Source organism: Schistocerca cancellata, chromosome 12 (assembly GCF_023864275.1).
Source record: "Schistocerca cancellata isolate TAMUIC-IGC-003103 chromosome 12, iqSchCanc2.1, whole genome shotgun sequence".
NCBI classification, from domain to species: Eukaryota; Metazoa; Arthropoda; class Insecta; order Orthoptera; family Acrididae; genus Schistocerca; species Schistocerca cancellata.
In genome coordinates, this window is record NC_064637.1 from 157,094,365 (window position 1) to 157,117,214 (window position 22,850).

Consider the following 22,850-nt stretch of genomic DNA (forward strand, 5'->3'; position numbering starts at 1 on the left):
TTCATATGCACACACAGCACATGGATCTCGTGAGGCACAAGGCCCTCATAACGAAGTACGTACGTCGGTCAACACATGACACTAGGAAAAGTATGTTAACTGCGCTTTTTAGTTGCTACTTGCGACTCTTAGTTGCGACTTGTCACGGAAATCGCAGTTGGACTCCATAGCGTACCGCAGAGATGGACGTAGTACGAACTTTGGCCAACAGATGCCACTGTTAACCGCGCTTTTTAGTTGCTACTTGCGATTCTTAGTTGCGACTTGTCACTGAAATCGCAGAAAGCTGTGCTAAATTCGACCAATAGATGGCTCACGTCTTTGAATATGAAATACTACTTGCGACTGCTAACTGTGACTGAAATCGCAGTTAGATTCTGTAAAGTTGCTACTGTGATATCTGTGACTTCTCAGTCACTTTGATTTCTAACAGATACGCGATTTCCTGCCCACCACTAGTTTACACCATGGAGGTAAGAATACCTCCATGGTTTACACTATACCGTATGGAACATCAACACGATTCTAGTTCGCTAAGCCCAGTACAGAACGATAAAAGTGAAATTATGATATACCAACCACGACACATAAAGTCGAGGAATGGCATCAGAATTAAGGCAGCAGCAATGACGAATTTTATTAACTGCGAAACCACATTTGATAACAGATGTTCTTGATAAAACTTGTATGGTAGATCTCTGAGAAATGAAACAATAGCAAAAGTGTCAGCCAAACAATTAAGGACGTCGCCATTTATTTGCTAGAGAATATATGTACATACAAATAGACATGTCGAACAGTGTTTATAAGGCAGCAGATTGATGCATTTTATGATATCCATTGTGTTTTCTTTTTTTTAAATATCAAGGGTAGTCAAAAACCACTTATTTCTTTCCTTCGATATAGCTGACTTACTCTCTATTAAAAAATGTTATTTAATGAATACGGCTTCATCAGTTCACGTTCTTATTTACACACAGTGTACGCTTTTTGTCTGCTCAGGTATTGTAGAACCTAAATCGTTTTTTCGCTTTCAGATATCTGGTGTATCTTGTGGTAAAATAAACACGGGGAAAATTCCAATTCATCATGAAGCATTTGAAATTTGTCACGAAAAGAAGCAAAATAACAACTGAAAGATTAAAAATGTGCAAAAGCACTAAATCAGCTACTTTAATATGAGTAAGCGCTATGGAAATAAAGTAACTTTGGATATTAGCGGACAACAACACTGTCCAGCCTTAACACTCGCTCTCCCCTTAACCTGCCACAAAATGCCAACGTTACTACTTTTTTACCGGAAAAACATTGAAGTTGGCGTCCAGTTCCGTTCACAGCCTGTGGGATGATGTCTCGTATGGAAATGCATTGTAGAATGGTCTGTCGTCGTATTTCGTTCTGTCAATCGCGAATCGAATAGTAATATAATGGTTGTAACTGTAAAATCACGTAATTTGTTAAATAACGTTCTTGTGGTTTCTATTTTGGTTTTAAATTACAACAAAGCCGGAACACAAAACGTATCCTTGTGCATTACAATAACGCATAAATAAAACTGCGACTACCAACGATCTTTCACTCGTGGCGATAGTACACTTGTGTGCGAATGGGCATAGAGTAAATGGGAATGGGAATGACTTTCTGGTTGACATGTCAGGACTTTCCTGTTTGTTATTTGATTAACCTCCGGTATTCTCTTTGTTGGTATGAAGATCTTTGGCAAAGTCTCTGTTGGTGTCAGAACAAAGGTATTACCAAACAAGCAATACTGAACTTGGGGGATTGAGAGGGGTGTGTTCAAGCATGGCATCCAAAAAGCAGCCTCAGATGCAGGAAATAGATTTAACTAAGCTAAATTTGCAACAGCTAACCCAACTGAAACAGCAACTCGATCAGGTAAGTTGGTTTTGAGAACTGTGGTAGAAGTTTGTGTCACTAGTTCTAATTGTTACCGCCGTAAAAGCTATCCTTATAAAGCCATCCCAGCTTAAAAATAGCGTATTTCGCGAAGAGTTCACTATACTGACTGTAATATTCTGCGGTGTGAATGGAAATGATTATGAACCACCTAAGGATGAATTACAATCGATTATCTTCTGCTTAAAAAATTATTTCAGAGTTCGTATTACACAATTTACATATGTGATCACATAACACGAACAAAATTTGCTAATGCTTAGCGGCAAAAATGGGTATCACTGAATCGGTCTGTAGTTGTAAGAGTTTGAAGAGAGACTGATTTGAGCTACCTTAATATCGGATGTATCTTCAGTCAGATTCCACTCGCAGAAAATGTAGTTCATGAATCACTTATTTCTTTTGAAGAATACAGAACTTAAGTAATTTCTAGTTTGCCAATGTTGCATAGGCTAGATGCCATGTAACTCTTGGAACACTAAAACGTTTCAAATTTCAACATGATGTGTGTGTGTGTGTGTGTGTGTGTGTGTGTGTGTGTCAGAGTTATTTCATAAGATAGATGTGTAAGCTTACAGATTAACCAACTTGCCACAACAGGTTGAAATGTAAACAAACAAAAATAAAGTTGCTGACAGAGGGCTGCAACTAGGTTATAAAGTGTGAAAATTTGTTAAGCGGTAAAAGTTCATAATGGGGCCTTCCTTGTAGTTTCAAAGTTTATGTACAAAATATGTACATTATACACTTTAAAATACTTATCAGAGACTATGCTGCAGCTGACTAGGGGTCCAATTGCATATCTTCTGGTTTAATGTGCCAGTAACTCATCAGTATGTTGTTATTGGTAAGGATATATTGGTCATCTTGAGCTCAAAATTTCATTCTTCTCTCAGCCATAAAGTACTTCACAGAGGTAGGAGATACACAGTTAATAATGTATTGCCATTCTGAAAATTTGAATGAAGAACAATGGAATCAAAATCTGTGTGGATCAGGCGTATTGTATACATGTGAAGGCTCATTTTATTGATGCTACTCATAAACTATAGTGTCACAATGCTATCTATCACGTAAGTGGACTATGTGCATATTTTCTGTTAAAACTGACAGCGAGAAAGAAAATGCTGTGCTGTGAAACTGTGTGATTTCGAATATGAAGAGGTAAGTGGTTTCTACAGTGGCTTGAGTGACATTATTTCACACCATTTTACTCTGTGAATGGGTAGAATTACAAAGTTTCAGGTGACTCAAATTTTGTAGTTTGTGTATATAACATTTGTAATATACATGTGTTGTGTTGAAACCAGCTACAAGAAAAAGGAAACAGTGTTATTTGTGCATTTTATATAGGAGAAACAATTTATTAATGGTTTAAATGCACTGCTGTCATAGTTAAAACTGACTGCAAGAGAGAAAATGAAACCACACATCTTCATAGCATTTTCCTTTTCTGCCTGTTTGAACAGTAAAACTGTACATTGTTGTTTAAAAAATTTATGGTTTGTCTCAGTTGAATGTTCGTTAGAGGTCTTTGTCATTCCTGTTTTATATTATTTATTATAATTTTGAGTTCCATACATTCAAAGTGGGCAAAGCTGCATCTCTGTGGTTAATAAGATTATGGTAACATTGTTCATTATTTTAGGGGACTGTTGTAACAATTTGTCATAGTTAAAATACACTGAGGTGACACCACAAAAGTCGTGGGATAGCAATATGTGGTATTATGGCATACACAAGTTATAAAAGGGCAGTGTGTTGGCAGAGCTGTGATTTGGACTCAGGTGATTCATGTGAAGGTTTCTGATGTGATTAAGGCTGTGCAAAGGAAATTAACAGAATTTAAATGCAGAATGAAAGTTGGAGCTAAGCACTTGGGACTTCCCACTTCAGAAATCTTTTGGGAATTCAATATTCAGAGCTCCACAGTGTGAAGGGAGTGCCAAGAATACCAAATTTCACATGTTACCTCTCACCACGTACAATGCAGGGGCCAATGGGCGTCACTTAACGAGTGTCAGTGCTAACAGACAAGCAACACTGTGTGAAATAACCCCAGAAATCAATGTGGGATGTATGATGAATGTGTGTGTTAGGATAGTGTGACGAAATTTGTCATTAATGGGCTATAGCAGTAAACCTACAGGAGTGTCTCTGTTAACAGCATGACATCGCCTACAGTGCCTCTCCCAGTCTCTCGACCATATTGCACGAACTCTAGATGCCTGGAAAACCATGACTGTCAGATGAGTCCCAATTTCAGGTGGTAAGAGCTGATGGTAGGGTTTGAATGTGGGACAGACCCCACAAAGCCATAGACCGAAGTTGTCAACAAGGCACTGTGAAAGCTGGTGATGGCTCTACCCAATAGTATGGACTGTGTCTACATGGAATGGAGTGGGTCCTCTGGTCCAACTGACTGATTATTGACTGGAAATGGTTAGGTTCACGTAGTTAGACCATATGCAGCCATTCATGGACTTAATGTTCCCAAACAATGATGGAATTTTTGTGAATGACAATGTGCCATGTCACTGGGTCACAGTTACGGATATGAAGAATGTTCTGGACAGAGCGAATGATTTGGCCACCCAGATTGCCCATCATGAATCCCATTGAACATGTGTGGGTTGTAATCAAGAGGTCAGTTAGTTCACAAAATCCTGCACTAGCGTCACTTTTGGAATTATGGTTGGCTATAGAGGCAGCATGGCTCAATATTTGTGCAGGGGACTTCCAATGCCACGTCGAGTTTCTGCACTATATCGGGCAAAATGAGGCCCAACGCTATATTAAGGACTGTCCCAAGACTCTTGTCACCTCAGTGTAGATCAATAACTTCAGGATACCAAAAAGTATCCAAAATGAAAAAGATGTCTCATCCTATATGTAGGATTAATTAAGCAATGCTGTTTGAAAGTCCTTCAGTCACTATTCAACTGGAGAAGCTTGGAGGCTCCGATTGAAATGGTATGGAAGTTTTGCCTCCAGGAAAATTGCTCCGATGCCAGCACTGGTTGAGGAGTAGACCACATGAACACTGTACGGTGCCTCCCTAATGTCAGCCTGTGCTAGTTGTGGCTGGAGACCCTCGAATTGAAGCTAATTACAGTGGTGCGATTGTATGCAGCAAATGGTTCACCACACCTCGAGTACACTTTGACTGGAATGTCCTCAGAAAAAGAGAAATGGGGAGAACTTATGAATGGGAGAAATGTCTCTTTGGGTGCATTAAAATTAGGTATACCAACTAGTGTCAGTGGATATGAAGTGCAGCTTTGTGTGAATGAAATAAACTGTAAAGGTGTGTATGTAACTGCAATTAGCTTCCTGAGGGGTAGAAAATAATGACGATCACTGTAATTGATCCCTTCTCTCGTCTTTGAAAGGCAGATCTCTACATTAAAAATTTAGGAAATTGTAGGCGATAGCGCAGTATCACTGAGAATGACCAGAAGCAGTGGATATGGGGCCAGCAATGTGGCAGCTGTTAAGAGGACCAGCAGAATGAATGAGAACTTTTGGGTTACTTATGTGGATATCCCAGCCAAGGCAGGGCACAGGGAGGGAGGCGGAGAGGAAAGCTGCTAAGCCCAGTTGAGAGACCGCACTGGGACTGCAGGTAATGGTGCTAGCTCATTTGAGGCCCCATCCCAGGGCTGACATGCAGTAGGTTCGTGATTGTCTGGGAATGATATGGGTTTCTGGGAACTCCAGTTCTAGAGATTTAGCATGTTGTACTCAGTAGTTAGGGACTAGCCCACATAGACGTAAGTAATGTTATCATAGGGCATAGGTGTAGAATTTCACAACAGTGGCTTCCTGGAGAATATATCTTATATTTGATCATGAGGTGTCGGATTAGTTAAGATTAGCAACAGTCCTTAAGCCATCTGCTGCAATGTTTTAGATGATTAACAAATGTAGTACTGTATTTTAAGGATTTTGTGTGTTCTTTCCTTTTTGTTTCATATATAATTTCAACAGCTATTGATGTTTAATCACAGTTGTATACAAATTTCTGTAGCTATGTGGAAATATTAGACTCTTGGTGCCACCTGTCATGTTTGTAAGCAATTTTAAAAAATAAAGATATAGTGAAGTTTTGAAATTAATTTCTGTATGTGACAAGACATTTTATACCATTGGCTTCAAGGTGCATAACACATTTATTAAACTGACTACACGCTAAATTGTTAAAATAAAGTATGTCAGAAAGAAAATATCAGCATATTGATAAGACACGCGCTCAGTCGTTGAAAATTATCATTTTAATTTGACACATCCACACTTGACTGTAACAATTAACCATTCTGATTGCCTGGTAGGAAAATCAGGCGAGCAGGAAACAGTAAGAATACATGTTGCTTATGGAGCAGGACAGCTTTTATCTTGGAGATACTGTAGGTTCAACAGCTTCAGTAGAAGACCAATTGTACTGAATCCACATGTTGTAGTGGTCTGCAGTGTTTTGCTTCAGCTCCCGAAGTCAAGTCATAAACACGCGACTTGTTTACATTATTTTTATACAATACCAAAATGGTACTTTCAGTTATCAGGCAGTATACACACTGCTAATTTGAATGTGATTGGTGCCATAGAAAGATTATTGATGGTGGGCTAGTTCGGAATGCTTTTTGAATAAGATAATAATTTGTGCGCAGTGTTAAGATGTCGATCTAGAAAATTAGAAAATCAATTATTTATCAAAAATATCAAAGCCACGAAGTGTCGTGCACCTAAAATGATCATTTCTGTATTTTCTCATAGTGATCAATGATGTGAGTAACAGAATTTGGATTGCTCAAGATGCGACTGTGACATGCAGCATGTTTTGTCAATTACTGCGAACATTACAAACTTAAATTTTCACAAATATTCCTGTCAATGTGTGTTGTGACAAGATGGTAGCTCTTGGTGTTTACTGAAGTGACTACATACAAATTTGAATGAATTTTGCAAGTTTTGTGTGCACTCCGCAGCTAAGCTAGACATTACAGTGTTAGGATATTTTTATTTATTTATTTATTTATTTATTTTTTGGAATATTTGTAGTTTGATGTAATTTTCTTTGTTATCTTTTCTTTAGGAGCTGACTCTCTTTCAAGAGTCGTTGCAGACACTGAAGTTGGCACAGAATAAGTTTCAAGACTCATTGGAAAGTCTGGAGCCTGTGAACAGCAGCTTGAAAGATAAACCAATTTTAGTTCCGTTGACATCATCTGTATCCTTTTGTATGAAATTGCATATACTTTTGTTTCCTGAGTTGAAGATAAGAATGTGTTATGTCATTTAGTATAACTGTACAGGTGTGATCAAAAAGTAACTGGATATTTTAATTTTATGAGCTTTATATATCCAGTTCTCCCCCCCCCCCCCCCCCCCAGCTGTTTTGAATATTTGGTTTATTGTTGCCAGTTGAAAAGGTTATGTTTTTCAGGTGCTTGTGAATTTTTACTTTTAAAAAAGATGGATCAAAGAATTTGCGTTAAATTTTACTTGAAAAATGGAAATTCGTGATGTTGACTGTAACTTTTGGCAAACCTATCATGAGTAAAACAAGAGTTAACGAGCGATATAAGTTTTTCGAAGGGGTCGAGAAGACATAGAAGGTAATGACTGCCCTAGATGTCCTAGCACAGCATTTACTGACGACAGTGTGGAAAAAGTTACTTTTGTTTTGTGGTTCTGGAATATCACCAAATCATGATTAGATAAGTTGCAAGGAATTTTTTCGAATGTTCTGGGCATGAAACAAATAGCAGCGAAATTTGTTATGGACTTACTGAATTTCAGCCAGGAACGACATCACATAGGAATTGCTAAATTAAATCAACAGTGATCCAGAACTTCCACAGGAGGTTATATCAGGTGATGTCAAAATCAACACCCAGTCGTCCCAATAGAAACTGCCTCAAGAGCAAAGAGTGAAAAAATTTGACATGTTTGATCACTTGTGAACGTTATTCTCACTGGTTTCTTTGATTACAGTGGGATAGTGCATCATGTGGTCAATAAGGAATACTACCTGGAAGTTATGTGCCGTTTGCTTGAGGCAATCCGAAGAAAACAAGCAGAATTGTGGCAAAACCACTTGTGGGAATTGCATCACAATAATGTTTGCGCTCGCTCCTGAACACTGTGATTTTTTTGACAAAAAAAACAAACTGTTACATTGCCTCAGCCACTGTATTCACTGCATATGGCCCCCCCACCCCGCAACATGTTTATGATCCCGAGGGGGAAGAGAACTGTGAAAGGATGTCATTTTGCCACCATTAATGACACAAAAACAGAATCAGTGAAGTAACTGAACGCCATAACAAAATCTGAGTTTCAGTAGTGCATCCAAGATTGGAAAAAGTGTTGGAACTAGTGTATTATATCTGAGGGATTACTTTGAAGGAGACAAAATTCATAATCATGAATAGAGATACTTCAAGAAAAACAAAAATATCCATTGCCTTTTGATCCCTCATATTGTCATTTCATGTCTTCCTGCATCAAATTTCTTGTCTGAATTGTTGCATCTAACCTACTTTTTGTTCTTTTGTGTTATCTTCTGTCACATGTTTTCTTAACAAAGGGTGAACAGATATATGTTCCCGGCACTGTAATGGACCACGAGAAAGTTGTGATTGATATTGGAACGGGGTACTACATAGAGAAGGTATGTATGAGCTATTAGATTAAGATAGATGTCACAAATATTTGCCTGAGTTTCTGATTATTTCACTATTTCCGAGTTTGTAGTAGGATGTGATCTAATAGCAGAGCATACATTGCTGTGAGTGAAAAGAACAGCAATGAAATTCATCATCTTGGTTATCCCAAATATTTTTCTGTTAGTTTACAGAATATCTTGTAGCTTTGAAGTGGCGGTTGATATGGGACCTGACAGCACAGCTTAAACTGATACTTGCAGTCAAGTTTGTCATAAACATTTCACTGTTTTTCTATAATATATCGTGATTTAGAGCTGGTGATTTGGGTGGAATCTAATAGCTCAGCTTGAATTACTACAGGTGAAAAATTTTTTTCATTTATAAAGCATAGGAATTATGAACGAACATAATGATTGGCTACCCACATCATCAGACTCGTGATCTGTTTTGTTCGCTACCTGTCATTTATCATGCAAACCATTAACAACAGCAGAAGCACAGTAGGTGCATTTACTGAAAACTTTTATAACAGAATAAAACACAACTTTCTCAATGAATCTAAACGAAAATTCAAGTGTGATAGTAGAAACAAAAATGAAATAAAGATCAGTACTGTAGTGGACAGAAGGAGTTTGCCTTGGTACCCATTCTTCAAACAATAACAGCTGGTGTAAGGTTGAAACCAGTTTGAAACAAAGTAGTAGCTTGCTTTAATGCTCTAGCTTGCGGAGTTTTGAAACAATTGAAAGCAATTGATCGATGTGAAATATTGTAAATACAGGAGAGATCTATAGCTATCAAAGGAGGAGGAGGATGAGATTTAGTGTTTAACGTCCCGTCGACAACGAGGTCATTAGAGATGGAGCGCAAGTTCGGGTTAGGGAGGGATGGGGAAGGAAATCGGCCGTGCCCTTTCAAAGGAACCATCCCGGCATTTGCCTGAAGCGATTTAGGGAAATCACGGAAAACCTAAATCAGGATGGCCGGAGACGGGATTGAACCGTCGTCCTCCCGAATGCGAGTCCAGTGTGCTAACCACTGCGCCACCTCGCTCGGTATCAAAGGAGACAAAATCTACCCAGAGCTATGGATTGGGCAAATGTGCACTTCCAGTTTACTTTGTCTTACTTCCTGCTGACTTGCTTCTCTTGATAGTGATGCTTAAAGAAGTTGTTTTCAATTGTGTGTCATATATATCGACTCTCCATTAGCAATTGATAAGAGAGTGCACTGTGTACATTATGTAATTTAATTGTAGAGTTGCTTGTACTGTTTTGTTTATAAATGTGGCAACACTGTTCCCCGCATGTTGGTGTTTCAGGATATTGATGGAGCAAAAGATTATTTCAAAAGAAAAGTGGATTTTGTCACACAACAGTTAGAAAAGCTGCAGGGTGTAATGATTGAGAAAGCTAAAGTGCGAGAAGGTGAGTAAATACTATCAAATTATTTTGAAATCTGACTCTGATGCTTTTCAGATTACCTGGAATATTAAGCATTTAGCTGTTAACTTTGTTGAATTGTTGTCTTTCTGGAAGCACAGGTCGATAGGTTGATCGGTGAGCCGTAATTGTTGCCATAGAGATGTGGCTCACTTTTTGAATAGAATTGTAACAATGCAGCACTGTTAATATGATCCTAATGAGTAAACCTCATAGCCTGTAGATGGAATAGACCTCACACATTGTTTTTATATTGAAACAGACATCTCTGTCAACTGATTAATGCAAAGTGCCATCTGTTTGACAGTATTCATTCTGTCAAAATATTATGAATAGAATGATAAGGGTCATTGTAGATCTATTTCGTAAAGATACATGCTAAAATTTAGGGAATTTTATCTACAAGGTCTAACTTTTTTGGTCCTCATATCTTAAAGTCAATGAATGGTGAAGACATGTTAATATCTGACTACAAGAGTTTTCTCTGTTTAGTTTTCTGACATTCTGTGCTTATTACCTTGACAATGTTGTTTCAGTACTGTGTGTGTGTGTGTGTGTGTGTGTGTGTGTGTGTGTGTGTGTGTGTGTGTGTGTGTGTGTGTGTGTGCGCGCCCACGCTCACAAGTGTATACCTGTCCTTTTTTCCCCCTAAGGTAAGTCTTTCCACTCCCGGGATTGGAATGACTCCTTACCCTCTCCCTTAAAATCCACACCCTTTGGTCTTTCCCTCTCCTTCCCTCTTTCCTGATGAAGCAACCTTGGGTTGCGAAAGCTTGTTTTTTATTGTGTCTATCTACCAGCGCTTTCTCGTTTGGTAAGTCACAGCATCTTTGTTTTTTATACATATTTTTCCTATGTGGAATGTTTCCACAGTATATACTAAAAACTGGAGCAAGCAGTGAGCTGTTAAACTTTTGGTGCAAGAGTAGTTAAAGCAACTCCAGTGGTCAAAGTATATCCAGTTTATGGTACTTTGGTTTCTTTTGTTGCCCTTCATTTGACAATATGATCCATCGTCTGCTGTTGTCTACAGGTCATTGTCAGCTTAGTAATACAAATTGATTCATAGAAACAGACAAAAGAAAATTTAATATACCATAGTAAATATCTAGTAGAATGTTGTTAATAAAGCAGTTTTATTATTAAAAAAATATTGAAAAACCTTTGTCATATCAAGCTATTTGATAATTTTGCACTCCTGTATCCCATTAGTCACCGCACTGGCAGTTCTTACTTGCTGCTTGTGCTGCATGTAAATGGGAATATTGTATATGTGCACTATGCTAACACTATATTATTGCAATTTATGTTGCAGGAGTTACATAGTGCAACAAAAGTAGTTGCTAATTCAAAACTGTGCTTTGCATGTAAAAAAACAGAATTGTTTCTATTAATTGTAGTTGTTGCAGTGATAGATGTGTAAGAGTAATTTTAAATTTTTTTTTGCCATAATATGAAGAGAATATGCTTAGGGTGATTAGTAAACCAGAGGTTTGATAGAGCAGTAGTCAACTTACCATAGTGAAGCAACATGTGTGCAAAGCATGATTTATGGAGTAAGTAATATGGTAATGGGCCATGACATTCTAATACTTCAGTGATCCATTGTACTTCTAATAACGGAGTATTATTTGTCCAAGGTTGAAATTTGAGTTGAAATACTCATCCAGTAACAGTACAGTATGTTAATCAGATTTCATATTACTCATTGAATTGTTTCGGGAGTACCGATGTTTGGGTCAGTACATCCAGAAATAGTGCACTTTATTTATTTATTTTGTGTATCCAGCACATGAAATTATTGCAATACTGGTAAAGCATTAATAAGATACACACAGAGATTAATTACCTGCAAAGAATCAATTACAGAGTAAATTAATGTAGAGACAGAAGGTAATATCAGTAAAAATATGGTGGTTAACATGTACACTTGTCCCCCCTGCGGGTCCGGGGATTAGAATAGGCCCAAGGTATTCCTGCCTGTCGTAAGAGGCGGCTAAAAGGAGTCCCTCCCCCTCAAGGGGGTAGTTAGCGCCTGCGTCCGGAGACGGACGGTTCCACGACCTCTATTTGCGGTCATTTTGCTTTTTCACTTCTCGTTTCTTCCTTCCTTTGGTTGGTTCCTTTCTTTGCTCTTCTCCACCTCACTGTCTTCCTTACTCTTTCCCTTGTCTTCTTCTCCTTGCCTCCTTCTCCTTGCCTTCTCATTGCCTTCTCCTCCTTGCCTTCTCATTGCCTTCTTCTCCTTGCCTTCTCTGGTCTCCGCCTCGGCGTTTGAGACAGTCTGTCCTCTCTCTCCCTCTCTCTCTTCTTTTTCCTCTTCTTCCTTTCTCCCTGTGCGCGCCTGAAGGCCGACCCACGCGTTCGCACGTGTAGCCGGTGACGGGGTAACGCGTAATTCCCCGCCCTGAGTAGACATGTAAGGCACGCACGTACCCCCTGGTAAAGGCCAGGCCCAGGGAGGGGTGATTGCCTGAGCTGATACCTTCTGACCATGCCGATTGGTCCCTCCGTCTGTTTCTCGGGAGGTGTGACCTGAGGTGTAAACATTCACCTAAGGCGGGAGTGCCCTCTGAGAGGGTCCCCACAAGGAAGGAGCGCGCCATCGGAGACGCTGGCAATCATGGGGGATTCCTCCGCAATGGATTTCACTCCATCTCTCTCGACTTCTGCCCAAAAACGGAAACATGACCAGCCAACAGTGACAAAAGTACTACCGCCTGCCCCACAGTTCCTCGTCGTTTCTCGATCTGAGGACGGAAAGGATTTTTCCTCTGTCAACCCTTTCGTTATCCAGAAGGGCGTAGATGCCATAGCCGGATCTGTCAAATCTTGTACAAGGTTGCGTAACGCTACCTTATTACTAGAAACTGAGAGCGGCTTTCAGGCACAAAAACTGCTTCGGGCCACACTCCTGTACACGTTCCCTGTCCGGGTGGAGGCTCACCGAACTTTGAATTCGTCTCGTGGTGTGGTCTATACTAGATCCCTCGACGGATTGACTGACGAGGAGATTCAATCTTTCCTCGCTGAGCAGGGCGTGACGGCTGTCCATAGGGTCATGAAAAAGGTCAACAATGACCTTGTACCAACCCGGACACTTTCCTTGACCTTTGATAGTGTTAAGCTGCCATCGCGCATCAAGGCGGGCTACGAGGTTATTTCTGTTCGCCCTTATGTCCCGACACCTACGCGCTGCTACCAGTGTCAGCATTTCAGTCACACTCTACAGTCTTGTTCCAATGCGGCTAAATGTGTCACTTGTGGCAGGGATGCCCATGAGGGTGACTGTCCACCTCCGTCTCCTCGTTGTGTGAACTGTCAGGGTGACCATGCCGCAGCCTCCCGCGACTGTCCTGTCTATAAGGAAGAACGCTGTATCCAAGAAATTCGGGTCAAAGAGAAAGTGTCCACCTCGGCTGCTCGCAAGCTATTGGCTAGTAGGAAGCCCCCGCTGCTCCCAGCGGGGAAATACAGTACTGTCCTCGCCTCTCCTCGGGCTACCAGGGAGGTGGCAACCCAGACATGCGATCTGACCTTCAGCACCACTGTCGTCCGTTCGGCCAGTGCTAAGATCGCGCGGTCGACGTCTCCTCTTCCTACCATCACCCCACAGACACCAGCCCCTTCATCAGCTTCTGCTAAGACGAAGACCCCGAACTCAGATGCACAGGCCTTCAAGAAGGAACCGTCCCGTGCAGACTTCCTACGTACCTCGACCTCCCAGCCTTCGACCGGTCCTTCCACCAAACGACCTTCCAAGAAGGCTCATAGGAAGCACAGTTCTCCTTCTCCGCCACGGCGCATTTCTTCTCCTGCGCCACCCAGCGGTTGCCGCCCCAGGCCGTCATCCGTTTCGCCTGGCCGTACCGCTGGTAGCCGAACATCTGGCCGTTCACCGGCGGTGGAAGCTTCCCCTCCCGGCCATCTTCCCAAGATGGCCGATGAACCTATAGACCCAATGGACGATGACTGTCCGCCTACTGATAGCGGCGGCAGTGCTCGCTCGAAGCCAGGCCCTCAGCGGCTTTCGAGGTGACCCCTTCTTTCACCTTCCTTTTCTTCTTACGATGGCACTTATTCACTGGAATATTCGCAGCATTCGCTCCAACCGAGAGGACTTGAAGTTGCTGCTCCGCTTGCACCGTCCGCTCGTCGTAGCCCTCCAGGAAACGAAGCTACGCCCATGCGATCAAATTGCCTTGGCACACTACACCTCTGTGCGTTTTGACCTACCCCCTGTGGTAGGTATCCCGGCTCATGGAGGGGTTATGTTGCTGGTCCGGGATGATATTTACTACGATCCCATTCTGTTGCACACCGGCCTGCAGGCAGTTGCCATCCGCATTACTCTCCCCACTTTAACATTTTCCATTTGTACCGTTTACACTCCATCGTCGTCTGCCGTTACCAGGGCAGACATGATGCAACTTCTTGCTCAGCTACCTGCACCATTTTTGTTAACTGGAGACTTCAATGCCCACCATCCCCTTTGGGGCTCTCCAGCATCCTGCCCGAGGGGCTCCCTGTTAACAGACCTTTTCAACCAGCTCAATCTTGTCTGCCTTAATACTGGCGCCCCTACTTTTCTTTCGGACACATCTCACACCTATTCCCATTTAGACCTCTCTATATGTACTCCCCAACTTGCATGCCGGTTTGAGTGGTATGCACTTTCTGATACATATTCGAGCGACCACTTCCCGTGTGTTATCCATCTCCTGCAGCATACCCCCTCTCCCTGCTCGTCTAGTTGGACCATCTCCAAAGCAGACTGGGGGCTCTTCTCTTCCAGGGCGACCTTTCAGGATGAAACCTTCACAAGCTGCGATCGTCAGGTCGCACACCTCACGGAAGTCATTCTCACTGCTGCTGAATATTCCATCCCTCACTCTACTTCTTCTCCACGTCGCTTACCGATCCCCTGGTGGACCGCAGCATGTAGAGACGCTTTACGTGCTCGTCGACGTGCTTTACGCACCTTTAAACGCCACCCTACAGTGGCGAATTGTATCAATTATAAACGATTACGTGCAAAGTGTCGTCGTATTATTAAGGAAAGCAAGAAAGCCAGCTGGGCTGCTTTCACAAGCACCTTCAACAGTTTTACTCCTTCTTCTGTTGTCTGGGGTAGCCTGCGCCGGCTATCTGGCACTAAGGTCCACTCACCAGTTTCTGGCTTGACGGTCGCGAATGACGTCCTTGTGGCCCCTGAGGCTGTCTCCAATGCCTTCGGCCGCTTTTTCGCAGAGGTTTCGAGCTCCGCTCATTACCACCCTGCCTTCCTCCCCCGCAAACAGGCAGAGGAGGCTAGGCCATCTAACTTCCGCTCCTCGAATCGCGAAAGTTATAATGCCCCATTCACCATGCGGGAACTCGAAAACGCACTTGGCCGATCACGGTCCTCCGCTCCAGGGCCTGATTCTATTCATATTCAGATGCTGAAGAACCTTTCTCGTGCGGGTAAAGGTTTTCTTCTTCGTACTTACAATCGCATCTGGATTGAGGGACATGTTCCCGCATGCTGGCGTGAGTCTATTGTTGTCCCGATTCCTAAGCCGGGGAAGGACAAGCACTTGCCTTCCAGTTATCGACCCATCTCGCTTACCAGCTGTGCCTGTGAAGTGATGGAGCGAATGGTTAACTCTCGATTGGTTTGGCTGCTTGAGTCTCGACGCCTACTTACCAATGTACAATGTGGATTTCGTAGGCGCCGCTCTGCTGTTGACCATCTGGTTACCTTGTCGACCTTCATTATGAATAACTTCTTGCGGAAGCGCCCGACCGCGGCTGTGTTCTTTGATTTGGAGAAGGCTTACGACACCTGTTGGAGGGCGGGCATTCTCCGCGCCATGCATACATGGGGCCTTCGCGGTCGCCTCCCTCTTTTTATCCGTTCCTTTTTAATGGATCGACAGTTCAGGATACGTGTGGGTTCTGTCCTGTCAGACACCTTTCGCCAGGAGAATGGGGTGCCACAGGGCTCAGTTTTGAGCGTCGCTCTCTTCGCCATAGCAATCAATCCAATAATGGATTGCTTCCCAGCTGATGTATCAGGCTCCCTTTTCGTGGACGATTTTACCATCTATTGCAGTGCGCAGCGTACGTGTTTCCTGGAACGCTGTCTTCAGCGTTCTCTTGACCGTCCTTACTCCTGGAGTGTCGCCAATGGCTTCCGTTTTTCTGCCGAGAAGACGGGCTGTATTAACTTCTGGCGCTACAAAGAGTTTCTCCCACCGTCCTTACGACTCGGTCCCGTTGCTCTCCCATTCGTGGAGACAAAAAAATTTTTAGGTCTTACATTTGACAGGAAACTTAGTTGGTCTCCACATGTGTCATATTTGGCTGCCCGTTGTACCCGTTCCCTAAATGTCCTCCGTGTTCTCAGTGGTATGTCGTGGGGAGCGGATCGAACCGTCCTACTTCGCCTGTATCGGCCGATCGTCCGCTCCAAGCTGGATTATGGGAGCTTCGTATACTCCTCTGCACGGCCATCCATCTTACGCCGCCTCAACTCCATACAACATCGGGGTTTATGACTTGTGATCGGAGCGTTTTATACTAGTCCCGTCGAGAGTCTTCATGCTGACGCTGGTGAGTTGCCACTCACCTACCGGCGCGATATACTGCTTTGTCGGTATGCCTGTCGGCTACTGGCAATGCCCGACCACCCGTCTTATCGTTCCTTTTTTGATGACTCTCTCGACCCTCAATACGGGTTGTATGTCTCTGCCCTGCTACCCCCTGGAGTTCGCTTTCGTCGCCTCCTTCAACACCTTAATTTTTCACTCCCTGCAACCTTTTGAGTGGGCGAGAGCCACATGCCACCTTGGCTCCAGGCTCAGGTTCGCGTCCACCTTGACCTCTGCTCGCTCCCGAAGAAGGTTACCCCCGGTTCAGTCTACCACTCCCGTTTTGTCGAACTTCGTTCGAAGTTCATTAATATGACCTTGATTTATACAGATGGCTCTAAGACCAATGACGGGGTCGGGTGTTCTTTTATTGTCGGGGCACAAAGTTTCAAATACCGGCTCCATGGCCATTGTTCGGTCTTCACAGCTGAGCTCTTTGCCCTCTACCAGGCTGTTCTTTACATCTGCCGCCACCGACATTCTGCATATGTCATCTGCTCCGATTCCCTGAGCGCTATCCAGAGCCTCAGTGATCCGTACCCGGTTCACCCTTTCATGCACTGGATCCAACGCTCTCTTCAGCAGCTGGTGGACGTCAGTTCTCCGGTTAGCTTTATGTGGGTTCCTGGCCATGTCGGTATCCCTGGGAACGAAGCTGCAGATGCTGCGGCCAAGGCTGCGGTCCTCCAGCCTCGGACAGCTTCTTGTTGTGTCCCTTCGTCAGATTGTAGCAGGGTCATTTGTCGGCGCATTTTATTGCTGTGGCATGCCGATTGGGCTGCACTTACAGACAACAAGCTTCGGGCCTTGAAACCTCTTCGCGTGGCTTGGACGTCCTCCTCACGCCCTTCTCGGCGGGAGGAGGAAGTTTTGGCCTGGTTACGAATTGGGCACTGCCGGTTCAGCCATCGCCATCTGCTGACGGCTGCGCCGGCGCCGTTCTGTCCATGTGGGCAATTGCTGACGGTCCGCCACATTTTAACGTCCTGTCCGGATTTTAACACACTGCGTCTTGATCTTGGCCTGCCATGTACTCTAGAAGCCATTTTAGCGGATGACCCACGAGCAGCTGCTCGCATTCTTCATTTTATCAATTTGACAACCCTCTCTAAGGACATTTGATTATGCTGTTTCCTTTTTTAATCCTATGCCTCAGTCTGTCTTTTATCGTGTTTTCCGTTTCGTTGCTGTTTTAAACTTGTGACTTGCGGTGCATTCCTCACGTAGTTTGGGCGCTAATGACCGTTGAAGTTGTGCGCCCTAAAACCACAAAAAAAAAAGTACACTCGTGCTCATAAATTGAGGGTAATGCTGATACATGGTGAAACAACGCTGTGATGGGCAGTTTGCGGGTTTAAATCACCTCGGGGTATGACCGTGCAGTGCATTTGACCTGCAGTCGTCGCACGGCGGGTCTGGCAGCAGTCCACATATGCAGAGGTATGTTGGTGCATGTCAGAGTATGGTGCAGTTAGTAAGTGTGCAGACATTTCCAGACGTGCTAATGGTGACTGTGTGTTGAAAATGACTCAAAGAAAACACATGGATGATGTTATGAGGGTTAGAATACTAGGGCGACTGGAGGCAGGTCAAACAGCAGGTCGTAGCAAGAGTCCTCCGTGTGCCACAAAGTGTGACCTCAAGATTATGGCAATGATTCCATCAGACAGGAAATGTGTCCAGGCACTACAGTATGGGACGTCCACAGTGTACATCATCACAAGAAGACTGATATGTCACAATTAGTGCCCGCAGATGGCCACGAAGTACTGCAGGTAGCCTTGCTTGGGACCTTACTGCAGTCACTGGAACAGTTGTCTCCAGACACACAGTCTACAGACGACTGAACAGACACGGTTTATTTGCCGGGAGACCTGCAAGGTGCATTCCACTGACCCCTGGTCACAGGAGAGCGTGCAAAGCCTGGTGTCAATGACACGGTACATGGTCATTGGAACAGTGGTCCCAAGTTATGTTCACGGACGAGTCCAGGTATAGTCTGAACAGTGATTCTCACTGGGTTTTCATCTGGCATGAACCAGGACCCAGATACTGACCCCTTAATGTCCTTGAAAGGGACCTGTATGGAGGTCATGGTTTGATGGTGTTGGGTGGAATTGTGATTGGTGCATGTACACCCCTGCACGTTATTGCCAGGTAAAAGGAACAATGAATACATACAGGAAGTGTAAACTGAAGTTAATGAAAACTATTCTTGCTATTAAATTCAATACAGTGCACGACCCCCGCAATACTCCAAACTAAATTGTATCATATGATGTTGAATTGCCAGGTGATTCGAAACCGATCATGAGTAAGTAAAAATTGAAGAAAAAAGGGCAGTTGGTTGCAGTAATTCCTGAAACCTAAAATAATGATTGTTTAGCAGCTAAGCAAAATGGATTTTGTTTAGTGCAGAGAATTTTGTGGCATAACGGACATAATTCTTATGGAAGATGCAGATGTCCCAGTATTAATGAGTGATGAAGCCCGTTTTCATCTGGATGGTTATGTTAAGTACAGAACTGTCGGTACTGGATATAGGAGACACCCTCAGTACTGGATGTAGGAGACACCCTCAACAGTATCAGTGCCGTGTGGTATCTCCAAGATAGGGGGTGTTGGACCTTACTTTTTTGAAGATGGAGGAAGCACAGTTACTTTGACATCAGCATGCTACATCGAAATGTTAAAACAACTTTCCTCATCCAGAAGTTGAAAGGTGTCAAGTGAATGTGAGAGAAATTTTGTTCCAATAGGATGATGCCTCACCTCATATGACAAGATCATCCGTGGAAGTGAAACTCCCTGGCAGATTAAAATTGTGTGTCAGACCAAGACTCGAACTCTGGACCTTCGCATTTTGCGGACAAGTGCTCTACTGACTGAGCTATCCAAGGTCGACTTACAACCCATCCTCACAGCTTTACTTTCCCCAGCACCTAGTCTCTTTACCTTCCTAACTTCACAAAGGTTCTCCCAAAACCTGCAGGACTACACTCCTGGAAGAAAGGATATTGCAGAGACATGGCTTAGCAAAAGCCTGGGGGATGTTCCTAGAATGAAATTTTCACTCTGCAGTGGAATGTGCGCCGATAAAAAGCTTCCACGATATCCTTTCTTCCAGGAAAGTGCTGGTCTTGTAGGTTTCGCAGCACTTCTGCGAAGTTAGGCAGGTAGGAGACGAGGTACTGGCAAAAGTAAAGCTGTGAGGACAGGTTGTGTGTCATGCTTGGGTAGTTCAGCTGGTAAGAGAACGTGCCTGTGAAAGGTCCCGAGTTTGAGTCTCGGTCCGGCACACAGTTTTAATCTGCCAGGATGTTTCATATCAGCGCACTCGCTCCTGCAGAGTGAAAATTTCATTCTGGATCCGTGGAGGTAGGTAGTTCACAAAATGTTCCCGCGACATGTCATTTCACAATATGGTGATGTTCCTCGGCTCCCACACTCACCCGATTTGTCGATCTGCAACTTCCTCTTGTGGGACCACTCGATACAAAAAGTATACATGAGCGAGCCGCTTACAGTCGATGAAAAGATTTCCATTCGTCAGGAAATTGAATCTGTGCTGAATTAAATGTTGGAGAAAGCCTGGATAACTTTCAGGAGAGGATCCAAATTTGTGTTCGATAAGGAGGATGTCATCTCGACAACATTATTTTCTGAACCTAATTAAGGTATGTAGTTTTAAAAATGCAATAATATTATTATTACCGAGTGCAAGATTTCTAAAAAATAAAATCAGGTTTCAGTTATTCAGTAGTGGGAAACATGTTTTTCCTCTGCTCCACCCTGCATTACAAAGAGCTGTGTTCTGATTATGTAGGAATCACAAACATAAGATTGATTGTCACATACAGAAGCATTTAAGCAATCATTCTTTCCCTGTACTGTACAGGGGTGGAGTGTGGTGAAGTCCTAATATGTGGTACAATGTTTAATACCCTGTGCTGTGATTTCTAGAGTATAGATGTAGAATATTTCATTATTTACCCATTAATGTGACTAAGTGGTGATGAAATGTTTCAGCTGTGATGGAGGTGATGGAGGCACAGTTGCAGGCGCAGCTCGGCGCGCAGCTGGCAGCTGCACAGCAGGCGGCAGTCAAGACGTAACCTTCTGGAGCTGCTTGTGGAGGACAAGTTTCACCTTTTTTGTACACCTAGTGCTTGCTAATGTCATTGATAACTGCTGTCTCACACTGTGGAAGCTGGATCTAAAAGCCGATCTTCAGTTCTGTAACAATTTGCAAAGGCATACACGCGACTGTGACATTCTATTTTTGGCTATCTGGTCGACTGTGGAAGTTTGTTAATAAGAATCGTTTGGGTAACTGTGTAGTCTTCTCGATAGAAACTTTTCATCGGAAGATTCGGTAATTGTGCACTAGGCAGTAAGAAATTTTGTAAGAGTGATGAATTTTGCAGGCTCTACTCTGGCATTTGTATCTATTGACAACTGTTGTTTCTTGCAGAATGTACTTAGCAATGATTGCTTGTTCCTGAGGAGTTTATCACATGCGTATTTGAACTCGATACTCATTACTATTGTAATAAATGATTTATCTAGAGCTCTTATTTAATCCTGATTGTTAGAAGTTTACCAGTTTAATTTAAATTAGCTCATATTTGTTTCATCTGTTTTTGTTACAGAAATAAATTGCTTTTGTGAACACTACTTCTTGTGACTGTCAGTCTTAATTATTGGTGTAATTGGAAGATTGTGATTTACTTAGACTATTGTTGTAACCCTACTCAGCTGATAGATGTATGTAGCATACATTATTTTGAAACTTTACAGAAGGCAGTCAGCAGTCTTTACCTGCATTCTCATCACATTTTGACACGTCAGTCTCTCATTCCAAAACTTGATTATAAACCATATTCAGTTGTTGATCAGTATCACTCCTCGTGCCCCAGCAGCTTCTCTTGATATGTCATTTACGTAGAAAGTGGACATTGCTGTAGTTTTTCTCGCTGTAAAAAACAGAATAGCAAGGCAGATATCTGAAGGAAGAAGTATGCTCATTGTCAATCAGTAAGAAAGCTGGCATTGTTGTCATCAATAAAATAAGATACTTTACTGTACCATGTCAATGTATGAATCTTTTACTAGTGGCAGCTGTAAGGGCCCATTCAAATCTATTTTATTATATGCACTTTTGGAACAACACATCAGACTTCTGCTTGTGAATGGATTGTAGAGCAGATTAGTACCAAAACCCTGATAGTTTTTGCTTTGGTTCTGTAACGCTCTTTTGTTAACTGTTTTGTACGTTTAGTCCATTTTTTTTCTTTTTTTAAACAACTTCTTTCAGTGCTGTAATTTGTGGAAGGAGAAACAACAACCATAAGAACTTATCAGCAAAACTTACCAAATACATGCCTCCAGCAGCTGATGAGAAATGAATTACTTGGGTTGTATGATAGGAACGATAAAAAATACCAGTGACATTCTGCAGCTCCTGTTTTCTGGTACAATGCTATGTAGATCATCTGATATTTTGGTCTCTTGTCAAAGACAAACTCTTTGAGCAGACAGTTGGGAGAGGTGTGCAGCTTTCAGTTAAAAATGATGTACTGAGAAAAAAAAACTGATTTTATTCATAACATAACAATGAAGCATTTGAAGGTAGGTACGGACCATGTCTAAACCTTTGTTATCAAGGAATCTAAGTTTATTAGTTATTGCTAATGAGACACACAAAAGTAGAAAAATTTTACTAGCTGCTTAAGCTGTCAGTCCTTCCTGAGGAAGGAGAAAGAATTTGGGGAATTTTAGAAATCAAGGTAAGGTCACTGCGAGGGTACTGCCATCTCGTGGCACACTTTTACCTTCAGGTGGCAGAACTCTCCTCTTCTTCCAGAAATTGTTCCTGAAAATCGCTTTTTACATAAAGAACTGTTTAACTGTTCAGGAAGAGTACCTGTTTTTATTTGCCGGATTACAAACAGTCTTGGATTCACAACTCCAGTTACAACTTGTCAGTAATACAAGCATGACTGAAATGTTCCAAGGTTACTGCCATAATCCTCCTCTACTTCATTCATCACTCTTCGGTCAGTGTTGACCATCGTCACGGTACGTCGTCACGGAGGAGCTCTGTGGCTACTTGTGATGAAACGGGTTCATCATAAAACTGTCTTTCTTCGCCACTCAGTGCCCCAGGAACACCTCTAACAAAAAATACA

The 22,850-nt window shown here is 42.7% G+C and overlaps 1 protein-coding gene across 1 annotated transcript; it reads left to right on the forward strand.

Annotated features, from left to right (window-relative positions):
- The first annotated feature begins 1,720 nt into the window (after positions 1-1,720).
- LOC126109855 (prefoldin subunit 5) lies at positions 1,721-21,336 on the forward strand. Its single transcript, XM_049914920.1, has 5 exons — positions 1,721-1,896; positions 7,010-7,144; positions 8,516-8,590; positions 9,907-10,012; positions 20,689-21,336. Exons 1-5 carry the CDS (start codon positions 1,804-1,806, stop codon positions 20,772-20,774), a joined length of 495 nt encoding a protein of 164 aa, XP_049770877.1. The 5' UTR covers positions 1,721-1,803; the 3' UTR covers positions 20,775-21,336.
- Positions 21,337-22,850: the final 1,514 nt, after the last annotated feature.

Bases quoted from the DNA above. Each gene is read 5' to 3' on its own strand.
- LOC126109855 (XM_049914920.1), top strand. From the start codon at position 1,804: ATGGCATCCAAAAAGCAGCCTCAGATGCAGGAAATAGATTTAACTAAG. The intron at 1,897-7,009 runs GTAAGTTGGTTT...TCTTTTCTTTAG, and splicing joins TGAAACAGCAACTCGATCAG to GAGCTGACTCTCTTTCAAGA. The intron at 7,145-8,515 runs GTATCCTTTTGT...AAGGGTGAACAG, and splicing joins TAGTTCCGTTGACATCATCT to ATATATGTTCCCGGCACTGT.